Source organism: Prunus mume, linkage group LG2, assembly GCF_029339155.1.
Source record: "Prunus mume cultivar Tortuosa linkage group LG2, ASM2933915v1, whole genome shotgun sequence".
Classification (NCBI taxonomy): Eukaryota; Viridiplantae; Streptophyta; class Magnoliopsida; order Rosales; family Rosaceae; genus Prunus; species Prunus mume.
The window spans coordinates 3,617,044-3,635,354 of NC_142699.1; the positions used below are offsets into that span (position 1 = coordinate 3,617,044).

At 38.4% G+C, this 18,311-nt stretch overlaps 1 protein-coding gene, 1 long non-coding RNA gene, 1 other non-coding gene and 1 pseudogene across 4 annotated transcripts; 1 reads left to right on the forward strand and 3 right to left on the reverse strand.

The window, feature by feature from the left end:
- Positions 1 to 4,817: 4,817 nt before the first annotated feature.
- On the forward strand, positions 4,818 to 6,382 carry LOC148919443 (uncharacterized). The gene is made up of 2 exons (XR_016124356.1): positions 4,818 to 4,962; positions 5,801 to 6,382. It is a non-coding gene; the product is annotated as an uncharacterized LOC148919443 (long non-coding RNA).
- A 465-nt stretch (positions 6,383 to 6,847) lies between these two features.
- LOC103319357 (uncharacterized) lies at positions 6,848 to 9,943 on the reverse strand. The gene is made up of 2 exons (XM_008220887.2): positions 9,052 to 9,943; positions 6,848 to 7,757 (listed from the first exon to the last, which is right to left on the reverse strand). The coding sequence occupies exons 1-2, from the start codon at positions 9,798 to 9,800 to the stop codon at positions 7,115 to 7,117; spliced, it is 1,392 nt and encodes a 463-aa protein (XP_008219109.1). The 5' UTR covers positions 9,801 to 9,943; the 3' UTR covers positions 6,848 to 7,114.
- Positions 8,373 to 8,468, reverse strand: LOC148919444 (small nucleolar RNA snoR109). Its single transcript, XR_016124846.1, has one exon. It is a non-coding gene; the product is annotated as a small nucleolar RNA snoR109 (small nucleolar RNA).
- Positions 9,944 to 11,639: 1,696 nt separating the features above from the next.
- Positions 11,640 to 13,465, reverse strand: LOC103319358 (uncharacterized; annotated as a pseudogene). The gene is made up of 2 exons (XR_016124448.1): positions 13,229 to 13,465; positions 11,640 to 13,141 (listed from the first exon to the last, which is right to left on the reverse strand). The product of XR_016124448.1 is annotated as an uncharacterized LOC103319358 (transcript).
- Positions 13,466 to 18,311: the final 4,846 nt, after the last annotated feature.

The following is an 18,311-nucleotide window of genomic DNA, read 5'->3' on the forward strand; positions in this document are numbered from 1 at the left end:
TTAATATTTATTGCATTTTCAATATGTTGTTAATATTTCTTGCATTTCCAATTGTTTCTTCATATTTCTTACACTTCCAATTTATTTGTAAGGTTAATTGAATTTCCATTATTATTATTTTTTTACTTGCATATCCAATATATTTTAAATATTTCTTGCATTTCCATTTTTTTGTTAAATAGATGATTCAAGCACAGATGTGGTTCGATGCAACCGAGGGTGGCAAAAAAAGTTTCAACCGTCATGAATGTCGGGAGGTGGTGAAATATTGTAAACGCTTCATAATTATTCCCACGTGCCCCGCCGTTGTGTTAAACGAGATGCCACTCCGTGATTCAACGACATCGGATTCACCTCTCGATTCTCTTATGAGTGAAGACTCACCCATCGAAAAGGAGCCGAGGCCCATTGGCCGAAAGGCTGCGAAGGCAAAGAAAGCGGGTAATTCAAGCAATAATAATTCAAAGTTTTTGGAGGAAATTGCAAGGCAAAACGCCATAAGAATTGAAATGGAGCAGAAACGCCAAGATATGGAGGTGGCAATTCAAGCCGAGTGTGCACGAGAAAAGGAGTATTTGAGCAAAAAAGATATGGAGAAGACGGATCAGGAAACTATGGCAATGGATACAAGCCATATGTCCCCTGAAACAAAATAATATTGGAAGCTAGAACGAAGGGATGTTATGAGAAAAAAACTTTTCCAGGATGATGGGCCTAGCAACACGGATTGGTTAAATGATCAAAACCATTAAATTAGTTGGCATACCTTTTATGTATTTTTATTTATCATGTTTTCTATTAAAGTTGTTGTATTTCATGTATTTTATTTTAGTAGTAGTAATTCTTAATGACTTGTATTTGATTTCTTTATTTAATAAACAAAGCATTCAATAAAAGACCTTTTTATTCAACATATTTCATACATCAAACAAAACATAATTAAAATAAAATAAAAACTACAAACAAGGCACAATAATAATAATAATAAACTACAACCAAACCATAATAAATAAAAAACAACATAACCAAACCATAACTAAATAAAACATAACCAAAACATCTATGTTCTATCATTCATCTTCATTGCCTTTCACCGCCCATAGATGCTCCATCAAGTTCAAGTTGACGCCTTTCATGAATATACGAAGATTGCATCTTTGTATATCGATCTATCATCCGGGTCATGAAACGACCGTCCCTCACCAACGGTTCCGGCTCAAACGCTTCTCAATTTGGCCTTTCATAAATCCGGATCAAGGCCGTGTTCATTGGATCCGGTTCGTAGACCTCTACAGCATCATAATCGTACTCATCCTCCACAATCATATTATGGAGGATGATGCAAGTCATCATAATACTTCTGAGGATCTCCTCATCAAACATACGGGCTGCACCTCGAATAATCAATCATCGAAGGATGCCAAAACACCTTTCAACATTTTTCCTATATCCTTCTTGATAGCAAATAATTTTTGCTTCTGGGATCGGGGATTCGGAATGGATTTGACAAATGTGGTCCACCACGAGTAGATGTCGTCAGCTAGATAATACCCCGTCTGGTAGACTGTATTGTTGACTTGATAGTTGATATTGGGGCCTTTGCCTCTCAATACATCGTTGAAGACCGGAGATTGACCCAACACATTGAGGTCATTTTGGGATCTAGCAACTCCAAAGAAGGCATGTCAAACCCATGTGTTGAAGCCAGCAACGGCTTCCAGGATGATACTTGTTTGGCCTTTTCTATTTCGTAATCACCTTGCAAGGCAATTAGGCAATTCTTCCATTGCCAGTGCATGCAGTCGATGTTACCAATCATTCCTGGAAATCCTTGAGCTTCGGCTTTTTGTAGAAGCCGTTGGAGGTCCCTGGAAGTAGGTCTACGCAGGTAATCCCTAGTGTAAAGATTTTCAACTGCATCACAAAATCTTACCAAAGCCTCCAACGTAGTGGACTTCCCCATCCGAGCAATCTTATCCACCTGATCAGCAGATGCTCCATACGCCAACATTCGTATAACATTGTAAGCTTTGCTCTGGAAGAAGGCCCAAAACCCCAGCAGCATCACACTTTTGAACAAAGTATGCATCATAATTGCAAATATCATGCATGACTTTATTGAACAAATGGGGTTGCATTCTAAATCGCCTTCGAAAATCAACATCATAGTACAAAGAAGTTGGGATAAAATAATCTTCCAAAAGATTCTTACCCCAAGAATGTCTATGTCTGTCCACATTCCGGCGACGGCCGACTTGTGAACCACTGCGGCGACCTTGGTTCTCTTCATCTTGCAAAGCCACTGCTATGAGAACTTGTTCATCGACTTGTCTCTGCAACTCATTGATTTCATCTGCTCTACGATTTCTCTCATTTCTTTCTTGCTCTTGCCTCTCTAAGCATCTCCTATATTCTTCAATTGAGAATGAATGGAGTATGAAATCTAAACTCTAAGAAATGAAAATGTAGAAAGATGTGGTGTGAGAGGTATGAGCTGAGCCTCTGGTTTTGTAGCAAATTTTGGCAAGATAGAGATGTCATGTGGCTTGATTTGATTGGATGAAAATCTTATCTGAAATTTGAAATTCATCCGAAATTTGAACCCAAATTTATCTGAATTTTGAATTTTGAAATTCATCTGAAATTTGAACCCAAATTTATCCGAAATTTGAATTTTGAAATTTATCCGAAATTTGAACCCAAAAATTTATCTGAAATTTGAATTTTGAAATTCATTCGAAATTTGAACCCAAAAATCTTATTCGGAAATTTTATCGACGATTATGAATAGTATTGACACGTAGGAACCCGGAAATCTTATCCGAAAATATTATCAAATTAATTATTGAGGTAAAAAATTTGTGAAAAACAAAATGAATATAATCGCCTTAGCCATAGTAACGAGTGGAAACACAAAATACTATTTGCAAGGGCAACCACTATTCACATGAATAGTGGTTGCCCTTGCAAAATCCGAATTTTGTGTTTCACCTATTGCCCTTGCTAAAGCGATTACTATTTATTTTTTTGTTTTATTCACAACTTTTTACCTCAATAATTAATTTGATAAGATTTTCGGGTTCCTACGTGTCAATACTATTCATATCTCATAATCGGATAAAATTTTCAATTTCAAATTTCATATAAATTTTTTAAAAAAAGGCTGGTATTTATAGAAAAAAATTCATTAATTTTGGGTATTTTTTAAAAAAATTTCGAATTTTTTCCAGTATTTTATTGCAAAAAAATTGGCTGCCGTTGGATTGGAGGAAAAATCATATCGGAGAGCCCAGACGACGCCACGTGGCAACAGGAAAAAATCAAATCAGATGGCGATCAAGCGGGTATCAGAGCGAATCGTAGCACTACAAGAATCCCTCGCTTGGACCTCAGCGAAGTTGCCTTGGGCCAGCCAGTTTGGTGGGTCCCACACCTCCCGGCCTGGGCTGTCCGCTGGAACACCTTTCCTCGCCCCAGCCTCGGGCTGGGCTTTACCGCTGGAAAGGCTCTAATGTTTGCACCGAAGGGCCCATTTCCATTATCTATTTCATCTTGCTATTTCAAAAATCTGCATAGCCTCACAGCTTTCGATTCAAAAATCACGACTATACACTCAAATTTAATTTTGGAATTGAAATGTCTTAGGACATTTAGTTTGAGTTATAATCTTATCGAAGAAGTGCCAGAAGAGATTAGTGAGTGTACATTTGAGGTGTATTGACTTTTCTCATAATCCTTCTTTGAAGAAGTTACCGAACACAGCGTGTGATTTGTACAATTTGCAAACGTTGCGCTTTATTGGGTGCAAGGAACTTGAAAGTCTACCTCAAAGCATGGGGAAGTTGATCAACTTAAGTCATCTTTATGTTCAGGGTTGTGATAAGCTCAAGTACTTGCCATAAGGGATTATGAGATTAACAAGTCTGAAGACACTAGATGAGTATCATGTTTGTGCCAGTGACAACAATGAAGCACTGAAACTGGGAGACCTGGGAACCTTGGAAGGTGGTCTTAGAATAAGAATTTGGTAAGATGCCAAAGATGTTGATGAGGCTCAGAAAGCTCAATTGTGGAACAAAAAGCAACTTTCTCATTTGGAACTAGTTTTTGAGAATTTTCAAGGCAAGGAGAGAAGAAGCAACAGTGTATAAATACTGAATGTCTTACGACCGCACAAAGATTTGGAGTCTTTAGGCATAAGGTTCTATCATGGCACCACTGGTCCTGTATGGATGATGTGTTTACGCAATCTGAGAGTCCTTATTCTTCATAGATGGAATGAATGTAAGTTTTTGCCTCCTATTGGTGAATTGCCGTCCCTTGAAAGACTGATCTTATCAGATATGAGGAAAGTGAAAAAGGTTGGAGATGAATTTTTGGGAATAGAAAATCAAAGATCAACAAAATCATCCTCATCTAAAATTGAAACACCTTGGACTTGTAAGCATGTGGGGTCTGCAAGAGTGGGAAGGAATGGGATGGGTGAAGGAAGAGCATTCTGATGGAATTACCATAATGCCATGCCTTTCTTCCTTAAATTTTACTTTTTGCAATAGCCTAAAAACACTGCCAGGCTTCCTGCTAAAATCACCACTGCAGAATCTTTCCTTCTTTCATTGTCGGAGTCTTGCGCAAAGTTACAGAAAAGGCACCGGAAAGGAGTGGCCCAAGATTTCTCACATTCCAAACATCACATTTGGCCCTGATCATGATGATGAGGATGATGGGATTCTACAAGAAAAGGATGTGGCAATCCTATCCACCTCTTCTGGTTAGAGGCTTACTTTCTCATCTATCTACTTATTTATACATTCATTTACCATATTTAGTGTTCATTAATCAGATTTTTTTTGTTGTTGTTTCTTTCTTATGTTTGGAATCATCATATAGTAGCTCAGCATGATATTCTTGAAGAAGCAATGTCTACGTAAGATATCCATCTTCTCCTTGTACCATCAAAAGGTATACATTTCCTACTTAAACTTACTTCCTTCTGGTTCGTATACGTAGTACATAAAGTCATGCATGATTTTATCATGTGGCTTGGAACAGCTATTTCCTTAAATATTTAGTTATTTTTTCTATCACTTGTGTCAAATTTCAATGAACTGTTGGTCAAAATTCAAAACTAAATACCAAGGAATTGAATCAGTTTACCTTGGGCACAAAAATAAAGGAAAAGAAAGCATGCAGAAAGTGTTAATCTTAAAAATGGATTTGAATATTTCAGTTTTCTAAATATAGCTTTTTGCAAATGTACCTGTTGTTTCTTGTGTGATTATTTCTTTCATCATTTGGAAGAAGGGTTTGAAATGACCTTTCACTTTTGGCTTCTATAAACATTCATATACTTTGTTACACTAAGACGCTGAAAACCAATTTACTGCAAGCCTATCTTCTGTTACTGTGAACTTATGAAATTGTTCTTTCATTGTACGGTCAAAACAAGCGCACTTGTTCTTTCATCTGGCCTGGTATCAATTTCGGTACTGATCCCAAATTTGGCAGATTGGGATTGTGTTCTTGAATTCTTAACAAACTCATGGTAATATGGCATGAAAACCTAGCAAAAGATTTATGTTTTGTTACCATGCTAATCTGTCACAAGATGGATCGTCTAGGTGGACTAGCTAGATATCATTCATATACATTTGATATTGAAGAATTGGCTTCATAATCTTCCAAACTTTTTCTGTTATGTTAATATGCTCCATCTCTCTCATCTACTATATAGATAATGTTCTAATATGATCAAGTTATGAATATTTAGATCTAACAAGCAACTTATGAATACTTACAGGGCGGACGCACAAAGGAGCAAAGGGGGTCACTGGCCCACTGTTTTCAGAAAATTTGTTCTCTGAGTTTTTGAACACTGGTCATCACCTCACCTCTGGAGCCTGAAGTATCAGAGAGCTTTAGCGGTAAGCATCTCAATCTGCACCAACGTCATAGGTTAGGCCCTCTCTTGGGTTCTCATCTACTGCACCAACCCCTACAAGCCTCTATGCTCCACACAGACAACATTGTAAAGAAGGATGAATACTAAACAAGGAAGACTTTTGCAGAACCAATGGGAGCGCACGGAGCATGATGAATGAGTTTGCCTTTATAAATGCAGAAAAAGCACGAAAAGAGAAGGCAAAAAACCAGTGCGAGAAATCAGAATGAGGAGCTACAGAGGTTACATTTAGCCTCTGAGATGAAAATACCGTTATGCAAGCAACATTACCCTCACAACAAGAGTTAACAGGATAAGAAAAGAAAATCATATCTTGTGTAAGTTGTGTTATAGTGCATTTATGCTATATGTTAAGCAATGTTTTATCATTTGGCTTGAAACAGCTTTTGCCTTAAAAAAATTCTGTGACTTCGTGTTTAATTTCTATGAAAAATTCTTCGAAATTCAAAATGAAATACCAAGGATTGAAGAGTGCAATCGGTGTTCATTTCAATAGAGTTGCATCAGACTTGCAGAAACAATTATCCTCTACTTTTCAAAGCATACCTTAGTTAATGATTGGCAATTCGCATTCAAAGCATACCTTAGTTAACGATTGGCAATTCACATTCTATCATAAATTAACATGCATACAAGATTTTGAGACTGATTGACGAACAAAAACTGTATCTGTTACTTTCTTCCACTTTTTAACTCAGCAATCGGCATCTCGGGGAGATGAGAAAGGAGGGAAGATGTGACTTACAAACTAAACTGGACTAACAACTGAAATTTGCCAATTGATTAAACAACCCCTTACAATACCCTTGGACAGACTTGGATTGAACGAATCACAATTGATTAAAGCGAAGGTTCTGTAACTTGTAAGGCCCCCGGAGGAAGATGTAGGCGGAAACCCTAGATTAAAGTAGATTAGATATCAAAGTCATGAGACTATTCCTGCTACATTGTTGTATGTGGATAAATATTACAGATTCATGCTTCAAATGGAAAAACCACAAAACTACCATAAAATCCCAAAACTCTAAACAGGGTCAAAACATACACGAGCAGTAATGCCGTTTTCCCATGAAAAAAGTCCAGTGCTGCCTAAAACCAATAAACCAAGATACAGAAATAAACACAAAGTCTTTCCTAGTCGCAAGGAATCTCTCAAGATTGCATGGCATTGGTATCATCTTCATCACCTTCCTCACTGAACATATACTGACTCTGATACTCCATTAAGTACTGTGTTGATCTCTTTACGTCCAAAAACAGATGGTAAACTCGGTTAATATCCTCCATCTCCACAATATTTCCCTTCCGCTTTTGGCATGCCAAGGCAGAAGCTGTTATGAGATGGATAGCATATCTCAAGGATGCATCAACACCAATCTTGGTCAACAAATGCTTTGCCTCTTCAGACATCTCAACTTCTTCTTCTTGGCATCTGATGTCCAGAATCTTACGAATTTCATCCTCTGTGTAAGGCTGGGTGGTAATGATAAGCAGGCGATCAAGGAGGTCAATAGGAATCCCATGGGGGGATTTATAGTTTGTGCCTCTGATGGTAGTGATCCCTCTGTTGGTAGCAACAACTAATATTGGAGCCATCTCATTCTCCAAAGCACGATTCAAAAATGAAAAGCACTCAATGTCAAGCATATGCACCTCATCAATAAAGAGGACACCTGGCACAATCTCTGCCTTCCCTTCCTCCCTCCACTCTGCCACCTTTGTGTCAATCTGTTCTCTCACTTCTGAACGGATTTCACCAGTATCACCAGTAAATAGAGCCAGAAATCCCTGTGTTCTGGAAAAGCGATACAGTATAATCAAAGAAATGTCATATTAATCCACAGCCAATACTGAGACTAAAGTAGTGGCATTGCAATGGATGTTTTATCATCCAATGCCACTAGAACAGTAAAATAATGAGGACTAAAACAGGCACATTTATCATGATAATAACTGTAACACCAATCCAAAACAAATCAAGATTGATAAATATCTTGAAATTCCTAAAATATTTTGTAGATTTCTCTGCATGTGTTCACTCTCACCAAAACTCAATTGCAATTTCAGCTCCAAGCTTCATAAAATTCAGATTTTGGTGGAGTTAACCTTCCCTGAAGTTTCTTCAGGTTAGGATTTTTCGAGTTTGGTTGGAAGGTGACCAAATGTAGGTTTTCCTAAGGGCATTGTATTTAAAAACTAAAACCCATCTAAAATATGCAGGCACCAATAGACGCAAACAGCTGGGGAGTCAAAGCAAGTTTGCCTGGAAGGTGGCTCAATGATAATGCTGATATTAGAAAGGGCCTCTTGGAAAGGCTAAATCCTATGCCATTCCCCTCTTCTCCCCTTCTCATATGATTCATTAGTACACCAAATGGGAAAAATTATTATCATTTGTTTTAAATTAAAGAAATGTAAGAAACTCGGTAAGCAGATCCATCGACAGAGAAAAATCTCACAACGGCCGGCCAGTAAACTTCCCAATTATTCAATTTGGCTACAGCCACTTTGGCAATTCAAGATCAAGGGTACTGATTCTTATTTGAAACCCTTCTCTCGGTACATGTAGCCTCATACAATCCACATTTTTTCTTTCGAAAACAGAAAAAAATATACACAGTTTTTGTGATTTGGTGGACCAACACAGTTGAAAATTAGAGAGGACGAGAAAAGCTTCTACCTTCTAACTTATACGCAATTGTAATCTCTACAGAGTTGAAAAAACTTCTAAATGAATAGAATCTTACCACACAATGTTGTAGAACTCAAATAAAACATAAATCAAAACTGAGGTACAAAACCTCCAACTCAGACACAGAGTGGTAGTCCCCTACACCGCTGATAACTACGTTATGTGAAAATGATTCATATACACTCTAGATAGAGCCAGTATGTGAAAAGATAAAAATGTAAAAACCAATTACACTTACAATCCACCAGTGAATACCAAATTAGGAGGCTAATTGCAATTTTCCCAAGATTATTATATAACTAACAATCATAAATTTATAATTCATAGCAGCATGCTCTCAATATTAGTAATTATGAACAACACAAGCTTGAAGCTGAGAGCTGAGATTTTCAAGTACCTGCTGTTGATGACATCAATCTCATGAAGGGTGACACAATGCACGACCTCCTTGCGCTTCTGCAACTCTCCATCAGGGCACTGCATGAACTTGATGTGCGGTCCCATGGCGTCATAGTCCCTCGACCTCGAAAACGACCTACCAAGCTTTGTAATCTTCCCAGAAGCTTTATCAATAGCAATCACATCCCCACTCTGCACCTTCTCCTTCCCCAAAGCCTCAATCATTTTGGCCCCCAAGTCATACACCGTCTCCATCTCCGTTGTCTTCAAAGTCAACTTCCCGGTCTTCGAAGCCGCTCCAGCCACCGCAGGCCGATCAATCTGAACCTCCACAACCTCACCTTCGATTACCTCAGTCTCTTCCTTAATTCTAACCCCAATGGCTTTCCTAAAAGCTTGCATTAGGGCTTCGGTCTTGGACATCTCGAGAGAGAAGAGCTCGCTTCCGGCTAACATAGCGAAGGGGGTTTCGAGGCCGAGCGACTTGGCCATGCCCATGGCGATGGCGGTCTTTCCGGTTCCGGGTTGACCGGCCAACAGTACGGCCCGACCCGCGATCTTGCCTTCTTTGATCATCTGGAGAATTACGCCGGCGGCTTTTCGCGCCGAGGTCTGGCCCACCATGCCCTCGGAGACGTCACGGGCTTCTAGGGCAGAGTCGAGGCCGAGCCCTCGGATGTGGGAGTGTGCCCCTATGCGCTCTATTCGAGTTAGGTCCCGACTCTCTGAGAGCTTTAGCTCCGCCATGGCTGAAAACTGAGAAGCTCTGTGAAGGATTTTCTTCAGTGGCGAAGTGACGGAAAAACTGGCGGCGGCGTGCGAAGAGTGAAGAAGAGTGAAGGGTTCTCTCTTCAATGGCTAATTTGTTTTGCTGTTGCCTCCCGTCTTTCTTTTAATCTCAGCCGTCTAAACCGTTAATATGCTTGAAAGGAGAATCTTGAGGCTGAAAATATGCCACGTTAGCCTGAGTTTTTTTGTCCCCGTATTCCTTCCCTCCATTTTCTAATAGTTGTTCCATTTGGAACATCATAAACCCTACTCAACTTGAAGACCCCATTTTTACCTTCTAAACAGAAAACTTTTATTTGACAGGGATGATCCCTTTTGCTTTTGTGAATGAAAAATCCATTTTTTTTTTCCAATATAAAAAAAATAAGGGAAATTTTTGGATATTTCTTTTAACATACTATACAATCTTCAACTTAAATCCAAGTTATCATGATCATCATGCTCGGAACGGAGGAAGTCGACAATTGGAGTACCTAGGATAGGGGAATTAAGGAATTAAATCAACCACTTCCCTAATTAATCCACTTCTTGGTTTTGAGGATATTGAATTATGAAACTTGTATAATTTTTTAATCCCTTTTTTTCGGTCGAAAGTGTGTGTATATATATATATATATATATATATATATATTTCTTCTGCATTAGTATGGGAAGTCAGAAATTGGACTCATTTCTGATACCATTTCCTGATAAATAAACATATTGTGCATGGAGATTCAATATCTGGAGTTCCTTCAAGTAAAATCAAGTGCACCTATGGATCTTTAAAAGGTAAAAGAACTCAAACTTCTTTCACCTTGTTGCAAATACAACAGTCCCATCGAACTAACCATCCAAAACCATGATCACATTAGACACTGAAAATGAATGGCACAAGACACCATGATAATAGAGCGAATATTGTCATATTACTCTAGCAGACGTTTCTTTGTCAACCATCAAAACTCAATTTGGCTCTCCTTCACAGAACATCCATCCATCGGATGAACACAAACACATATAAAGCATTGACACAGAAAGCAAATATATATTTGTAACAAGATGTTGCAGTATATCTTGTTGAACGTAGCGATATTTCTCAAGAATGCAAGAAATCAAGGACTCAACAGCACTTGCATTTTGTGAAACTAAGTGAAGCATGAGGCCAAATGTTGAGCAATTTCAAGGTATCAAAGAGAGTCTTCTGAAATTGCACAAATAGCAGCTTTGCAATATATGCTATGCAACCAACTTGGATTTCATCCTAGACTATTCAAGTGCATGAATTTATTAAAAATGTCCAAACTTGAGAGATTCATTTACATAAAATAAAATGAGATGCATTCTAACTTTCAAAATTCAGAAGAAATAAACGTGTGTAGAAGGCCATAGCCGATGTAGAATTTACCCCAAAAAAGGGTTCCTTTTACTTACTTTAATTTCTAAAACTACATGTAATGAAGCAAGAACAGTACCTTACCAGAATGTTGATTAACACATAAATTAAGCCAGGTTTCTCAGTCCATTGTCTTCAGTGTCGCCAAGAGTACGTTTAAAAGCTACATGTATGTCTATGGTTTTAAGGTCTGCCTACGTGCAGTTTTAATATTCTAAAAAGAATGCCAGCCAATCAATCGAAACTGTAGGAATAAAAGAAAAGGTATGCATTACCTATTTTCTTTTCGAAATTCTAGTCCAACACAACAAGAAATTTGGGGACACAATATTTATTTTTCTTACGGCCTGCAGAACAACATGAAGCCTCGTTGAGGAAGAAAATCAGAAAGTTAAACTGATTTGCATTAACTCTAGCAGAAATGCTTTGGAAAAATCACTTCATAAATTGGAAGTCTGAGTTCAACACTTCAACTGGAAAGGACAAAGAGGCTAGTATACAAACAGACACAGCAAGTTAAACTATATCAAAAAAAAAAATTTAAAAATACCAACAGATTTTTGGAATACATTATCCACTTCATGCTAGACTACAGAACCTGCTACTCAAATCTTCAGCCAAGCCTGTTCTGCCTGTCTTGGAGAGCTCTTTCAAAACTTTCGTATACACTGCAAAATCTGGTTTAAGACCCTTATTAATCATGTCTATCAGAATATTTTGGGCGATGACTACATTTCCTTCATTCATATAAAGCCTTGCAAGCAAACTGTAAACTGAATTGCTAAAGCAACTGTATTTAACACTTGAATCAACAACATGCTCATATGCTTCTTTATATCTCCGCAAGTTAAAATAACCCTTGACAAAGGCTGCATGTGATGTAAGTCGAGGTTTAATGCCCTTCAATACCATACTATCAAGTAACTTGCGTGCAAAATCAAAATTTCCAACTTTACATGAGTAACAAATCAGTATTTCGTAGGTTATTTCATCAGGAGAACAATTCATTTCTAACATTTGTTCAAACAGTTTAGTAGCTTCGGCAGATTTGTAGTTCTTATATAAGCTACTGAGTATATAGTTGTAAGTTTTGGAATCTGGGTCACAACCGACTTGCCTCATCTCATCAAGCATATCAATAGCTCTGCCAAAATTTCTTCTCCGACAACTTTCTCTTATCAAGATATTGTAATAAGATCTCTTCCTCTCCGTTATTTTCATCACAAACTCGGCCATTTTAAATGAACCCTTGACACTGAGCATCTCAATCAAAGAGAGCAACCCAATGGATCGACACGATCCACCAACTTCATTCAATACCTCTACCACTTTGATAACAGAAGCCTCCTTTGAAGACGAAACAGATATAAACTCAAATGCATTCCGTGTGAGACAAATTCCCTCCGATCGGAAGTCATTCATAATGTGAAGCATTGCATGGTAATCATCTAACCGCCCACAATTATCAATAACCAAGCTACAAATATCATTTCCATAACAACGAATGGGCTGTGAATTCTTAATCCAATCAAATAAACACAAAGCAGATACTTTTTCGGAATTCAACACCTGAAAAATTGAGCAATGGAGGCAATAGATAGACTTACATTCATCGAATTCAACTTGGACGCCAAATCATTCTCACCCCTTCTAATCATACCAACAATTTCCAAAACTTGCTTTGAAGTCGGTCCAATCCCATCAATACCCACGATCCCCAACCCATCATTCTCATCAGAACCTGAAGCTCCTGGTGGCGAGGGAGGCTCGAACGCATCAGAAGACGCAGTTGAAAATGCCTGAAAGCGTCCATGATATTGATCTTTAAGCAAGTAAAGATTCACGAACAGGCCCTTATCAACACCACTCGTGTACAAATGTAAAGATTGCGACTTTTGAGAAGATGGGGCTGCTGAAGTACAAACTGCGGAAGAACCGATTGAGGAAATCAAGCAACTCACTGAATAGCAAGCAGATTTCGTGTGAAACTGATTTGAATTCAAGAAATTACCAGAAGAGTGCTCATGCGAGGCTAGGGTTTTGGGAAGTAAAATGGGAGCATGAAATGATGGTCTGGATTGTGATAATAGGTAGTCAAAATTGTGAGAGTTGGAGAAGTACCTGAACCTTTTCATGGTGCTAGTATCTTCAATGTGAACATCGACTGAGCTCACAGCGCAAACAGGGTAGAGCTGTCAAAGGAAAAGGAAGGATCTTCAAACTGAACATCGACAGAGCATGAGCTCACAGAGCTATATATATATATATATATATATTACATGGCAGGAGATGATAGACTGAATTATCTCTTACGTTGCTCCCTGCAACACCAGATAGCACAAAACCCCTAATTTGGAGAAAGACTTCTATGAAACAGGTATCTCAGGAAAGCAAAATAGTAGTATCACTATTGGAACCAAATTTTTATCCCTACGTTGCCCAGGTTTCAACCGGTCCACTTTCAAAAACGGCCCAATGCCATGGAACAATTAGCATTGAAAAGAAACGAAATTACGGACATGCCTCTTTAGAGCATGTCCAGTCCAACCCAAACTGGGTGAAAGGCTGCCAGGGTGAGCCCAAGATGGCTCTAGCGTAGGGCTCGTAACCGGTTTCATGGTGGGTCCCACGAGCCCGAGGAAGCCCAATGGCAAGTCTTGCTGGCCCGAGTCCGGTGACGTTAGTGCGTGAGCGCGATAACTCAAATTTTTACCGTTGGCGGGTGAATTACACGCATCAACGGTAAAAATTTGACTTCGTTGGCGTCACGGTGGCGACCTCTAACGGGCATTTGCCACGTGGCGCGACAGGCGCTCGGATGGCTTTTTCCGAAATCGACGGTCCTCGTTTTTGGCTAAAAATTGCAAAAAAATCGAAAAAATTCTGAAATTTTTTATAAAATACCCAAAAATTATGTATTTTTTCTCTATAAATACCTAACCATTTTATTTACTTTCCACACTAAATCTTCGTATCATTTCTTCTTCATCTAATATTTTTTACTCTCCACTCACATTATTCACTTTCCACACCAATTCTTCATACAAACTTTTCTCCTTCCAATATTTTTTTATCTCCACTCACATTTTTCACTTCCACACCAATTCTCCATACAAACTCTTCTCCTTCCAATATTTTTTACTCTCCACTCACATTTTTCTACTACTTTCCATTTGTACAAAAAAACGAATGGCATCTTCTGTTGAAGTCAGAGGCTCGTGGTCAACGAATGAAGATATTGCGTTGTGTCAATCTTAGGTGAACATTAGTCATGATCCTATCACGGGCAATGAGATGAAGTTTCATCACATGTGGAGCAAAATTCATGGAGAATTTTGTCAAAGATCGGGTTCTATTTGGACCTAAATGGCATTGTCTAGTAAATGGAAACTTCTAAATAAAGAGTTAGGGAAATGGAGAAATGCCTTGACAAAAGTAAATGCGAACATTCAAAGCGGTCAAAATTTGACCGATGAGGTAAAATATTTATAATTGTCATTTTAATCAATTCAATGTCACTTTTTTTTTATTGCATATTCTATTTGTTTTTCTTGCATAATTTTTTTTTCTTGGTGCACCTTTAATTTGTCTATATTTTCTTGCATAATCAATTTTATTTTTGCATTTCAAAATAGTTTATATTTTCTTGCATAATAATTTTTGTTTCTTGCACTTCCAATTATTTATTTTTAATAGATGATACAAGCACAAATGTGGTTCGGTGCCATGGGGCAAGGCAAAAAAAGTTTCGTGCATTTCCATTGTTGGGAAATTGTGAAGGATTGTTCGAGATTCAAAATTATTCCCACCGGTCCACCGGTTGTGATGAATGAGACGCCACTCCACGATTCGACATCAACCGATTCTCCATTGGACTCCCCAATGGAAACGGAGTCACCATTTGTGCCACGTCCGCCGAGACCTATTGGGAGAAAGGCGGCAAAGGCCAAGAGAGGGGGCACTTCGACCAATGAATGTGTACAATTATTGAAGCAAATAGCTAAGAGCACCTCACTAAGAATGAAGAGAGACTTGAAAAGAGATGAAATGGACGTGGCATGAGAGAAAGCATTTGTTATTCAACAACAAAATGCACAAGAAAAAGACATAGAGGATAGAGAGATGAAAATCATGGCCATGGATACGAGCCATATGTCTCCCGAAACAAAGGTTTATTGGAAGCTACGACGAAGAGATGTGATGAGAAGAAAAATTTTCCATGACGACGGACCTAGCAATACGGATTGGTTAAATGATGAAAACCATTAGGTTGTATTGAAACACCTTTGCCATATGTTGTATTGTTGTATTATCCTTTAATTTGTTGTATTGTTTCCTTTTTATTCAATAAAAAAAGCATTAAATAAAATGACTATTTATTCAAAACATTTGAGCATCAAAACAAATATTAATTAAAAAAAACCTTCATTTATTGCAAACAACACACAAAACAAACCATACATAAAAGAATAATAATAATAAAAAGCATAATTCCAAAAAACACCACACACAAAATAAAGCATAATTAAAAACAAAGCATAATTCCAAACAAAGCACTAATCTTGACTTCATCCATTGTGATTGCCTTTCATATCCCACAAGTGCTCGACCAAGTCACCTTGACGTATCTCGTGAACATATGAAGATTGCATTTCTTGATACCGATCAATCATGGGGTTGTTGAATTGACCATCCCGAAGTAACGGTTCGGGCTCCAGTGATAGTCCATTTGGTCCAATCGGCCTTTCATATATTCTTGTCAACGATGTGTTAATTGGATCGGGTTCAAACACCTATAGAGCGTCATAGTCATACTCATCCTCCACAATCATGTTGTGGAGGATGATGCAAGTCATCATAATACTCCGCAGCACCTCCTCATCTAGCATCCGAGCAGCACCTCTAATAATTGCCCAACGAGCTTGCAAGATACCGAAACACCTCTCCACGTCTTTCTTGTAACCTTCTTGAAAGGAAGCAAAGTTTCTTTCCTTCTCGGATTGGGGATTCGGAATTGTTTTTCACGAATGTCGTCCACCTAGGATAAATTATGTCGGCAAGGTAGTACGCACCAGAGTAAACGGTATTATTGATTTGGTATGTGACCTGAGGGAAATGACCTCGCAATACCTCGTCGAACACCGGGGATTGACCAAGGACATTGAGGTCATTCTGAGATCCGGCAACCCCGAAGAAGCATGCCAAACCCAACAATCGAATGAAGCTACGGCCTCCAAAATTATACTTTTTGGCCCTTCCGATTCCCGTACTCTCCTTGCCAAGCAGTAGGACATTTCTTCCACTGCAAGTGCATGCAATCGATGCTTCCAATCATTCCTGAAACCTCGAGCCTCGCCTTTTTGTAGAAGTCGTTGCAGGTCTCTTGGCATGGGTTTGCGAAGGTACTCCATCGTGTACAAATTTTCCACTGCATCACAGAATCTCACCAAGCACTCTAGGATAGTAGATTTTCCCATCCTTGCAATCTCATCCACCTGCTCTGCAGATGCCCCATAAGCAAGCATCCGCAAAGCAGCTGTAAGTTTTTGCTCCGGGATAAGACCCAAAGCTCCAACAACATCATGCTTTTGAATGAAGTATGTGTCGTAATTACAAATATCATGCATGATTTTTTGGAACAAATGTGGCTGCATTCTATATCTTTCTCGAAACTTAGAAGCATGATATAACGAATTTGGGATAAAATAATCCTCTATGAGATTCTTACTCCGAGACTCCCTACGTCTGTCGACATTCGGGGCACGACGACGATGGTGTTGCCTTGATTGATCCATCATACACACCGCTGCTGCAAGCATTTGTTCCTCTTCTTCATCGGCGTCCCGATCTTCTTGAGAACGTCTATGCCGGATTTCTTCCATTTGTTTCTGTTGCCTCTCCAACACCCTCGACAAGTTTGACATATAGTAGAATGCGTTTTCTAAAATCTGAGAAATGAATGAATAGATAAGAGATGGTGTGAGAGGTATGAGTTGATGATGTAGTTTTATAGAGGGATTTAGAAGATAGAGATGACACGTGGCACAATTTTAGAGGATGAAAATCTTATCTAAAATATGAGATTATAATTTTTTTAAAATATCTGAAAATCTTATCTGACATGGGACACGTGGCACAATTTTAGATGGTGAAAATCTTATCTGAAATCTGAGATTATAATTTTTTAAAATATATGAAAATCTTATCTGACATTGGACACGTGGCACAATTTTAGAGGGTGAAAATTTTATCTGAAATATGATATTATAATTTTTTTTTCAATATCTGAAAATCGCATCTGACATGGGACACGTGGACACAATTTTAGAGGGTGAAAATCTTATCCGAAAATTTAATTACAAAAGATTATCAAAATTAATGGTTTAAAGTATAAAAAAATAGGAAATAAAGTACAATGAATAGTAATTGCCTTAGACTTGCCCTAGACTTTGCCCTCATGGATGGAACCACAAATGCAAAGGCTAACACTATTCACGTGAATAGTGGCAGCCCTTACTTGCCCTTACCTTAGACTTAGCCCTTGTGGGTGGAGATGCTCTTAGAAGCTCATAAAACCGCTTCAGTTGTAGCAGTATCGCTATTGACCATAATAAAAAAATAAGGACTGCAATATTAGATGGTATGATGTGTGTTGTGCTCAAATTTATAAGGAATCCGCTAAACACTTCGGGCATGGATGGGTGCAAGGACAACAACCTCTTCATCATATGGTTGTGGCTGATCCCAACGCCAATTACAAGGAGATGGGGATTGGGATCGTAGATTCGTAGACTACGAGTTCATATTCGGGATGAACCCCTTAGACATACCTTCTCCTCAATATGTAGTGCATCGTGCGCCTCTTGCCACAAGTGATGTCGCCTTAGTTACCACGGGCCACAACATTTCTGTTCATGATTACAAGATCGAGGAGTATACTTCTAGGTAGACATAATGAATTTCAGTGATGTGAGATACTTGCTTTATTTGGCATATACTTTATTTTTTATGATGGACTCATGAGTGAACCTTATATGCGCATGTATTAGAAATGCCTTGCTTTCTTGTAATATCTAAGTTTAGGTTTATATTAG

Excerpts from the sequence above, each read along its gene's own strand:
- LOC103319357 (XM_008220887.2), bottom strand. The coding sequence starts at position 9,800 with ATGGCGGAGCTAAAGCTCTCAGAGAGTCGGGACCTAACTCGAATAGAG. Across the intron at positions 7,758-9,051 it reads ATTGATGTCATCAACAGCAG|AACACAGGGATTTCTGGCTC; the intron begins GTACTTGAAAAT and ends TCGCTTTTCCAG.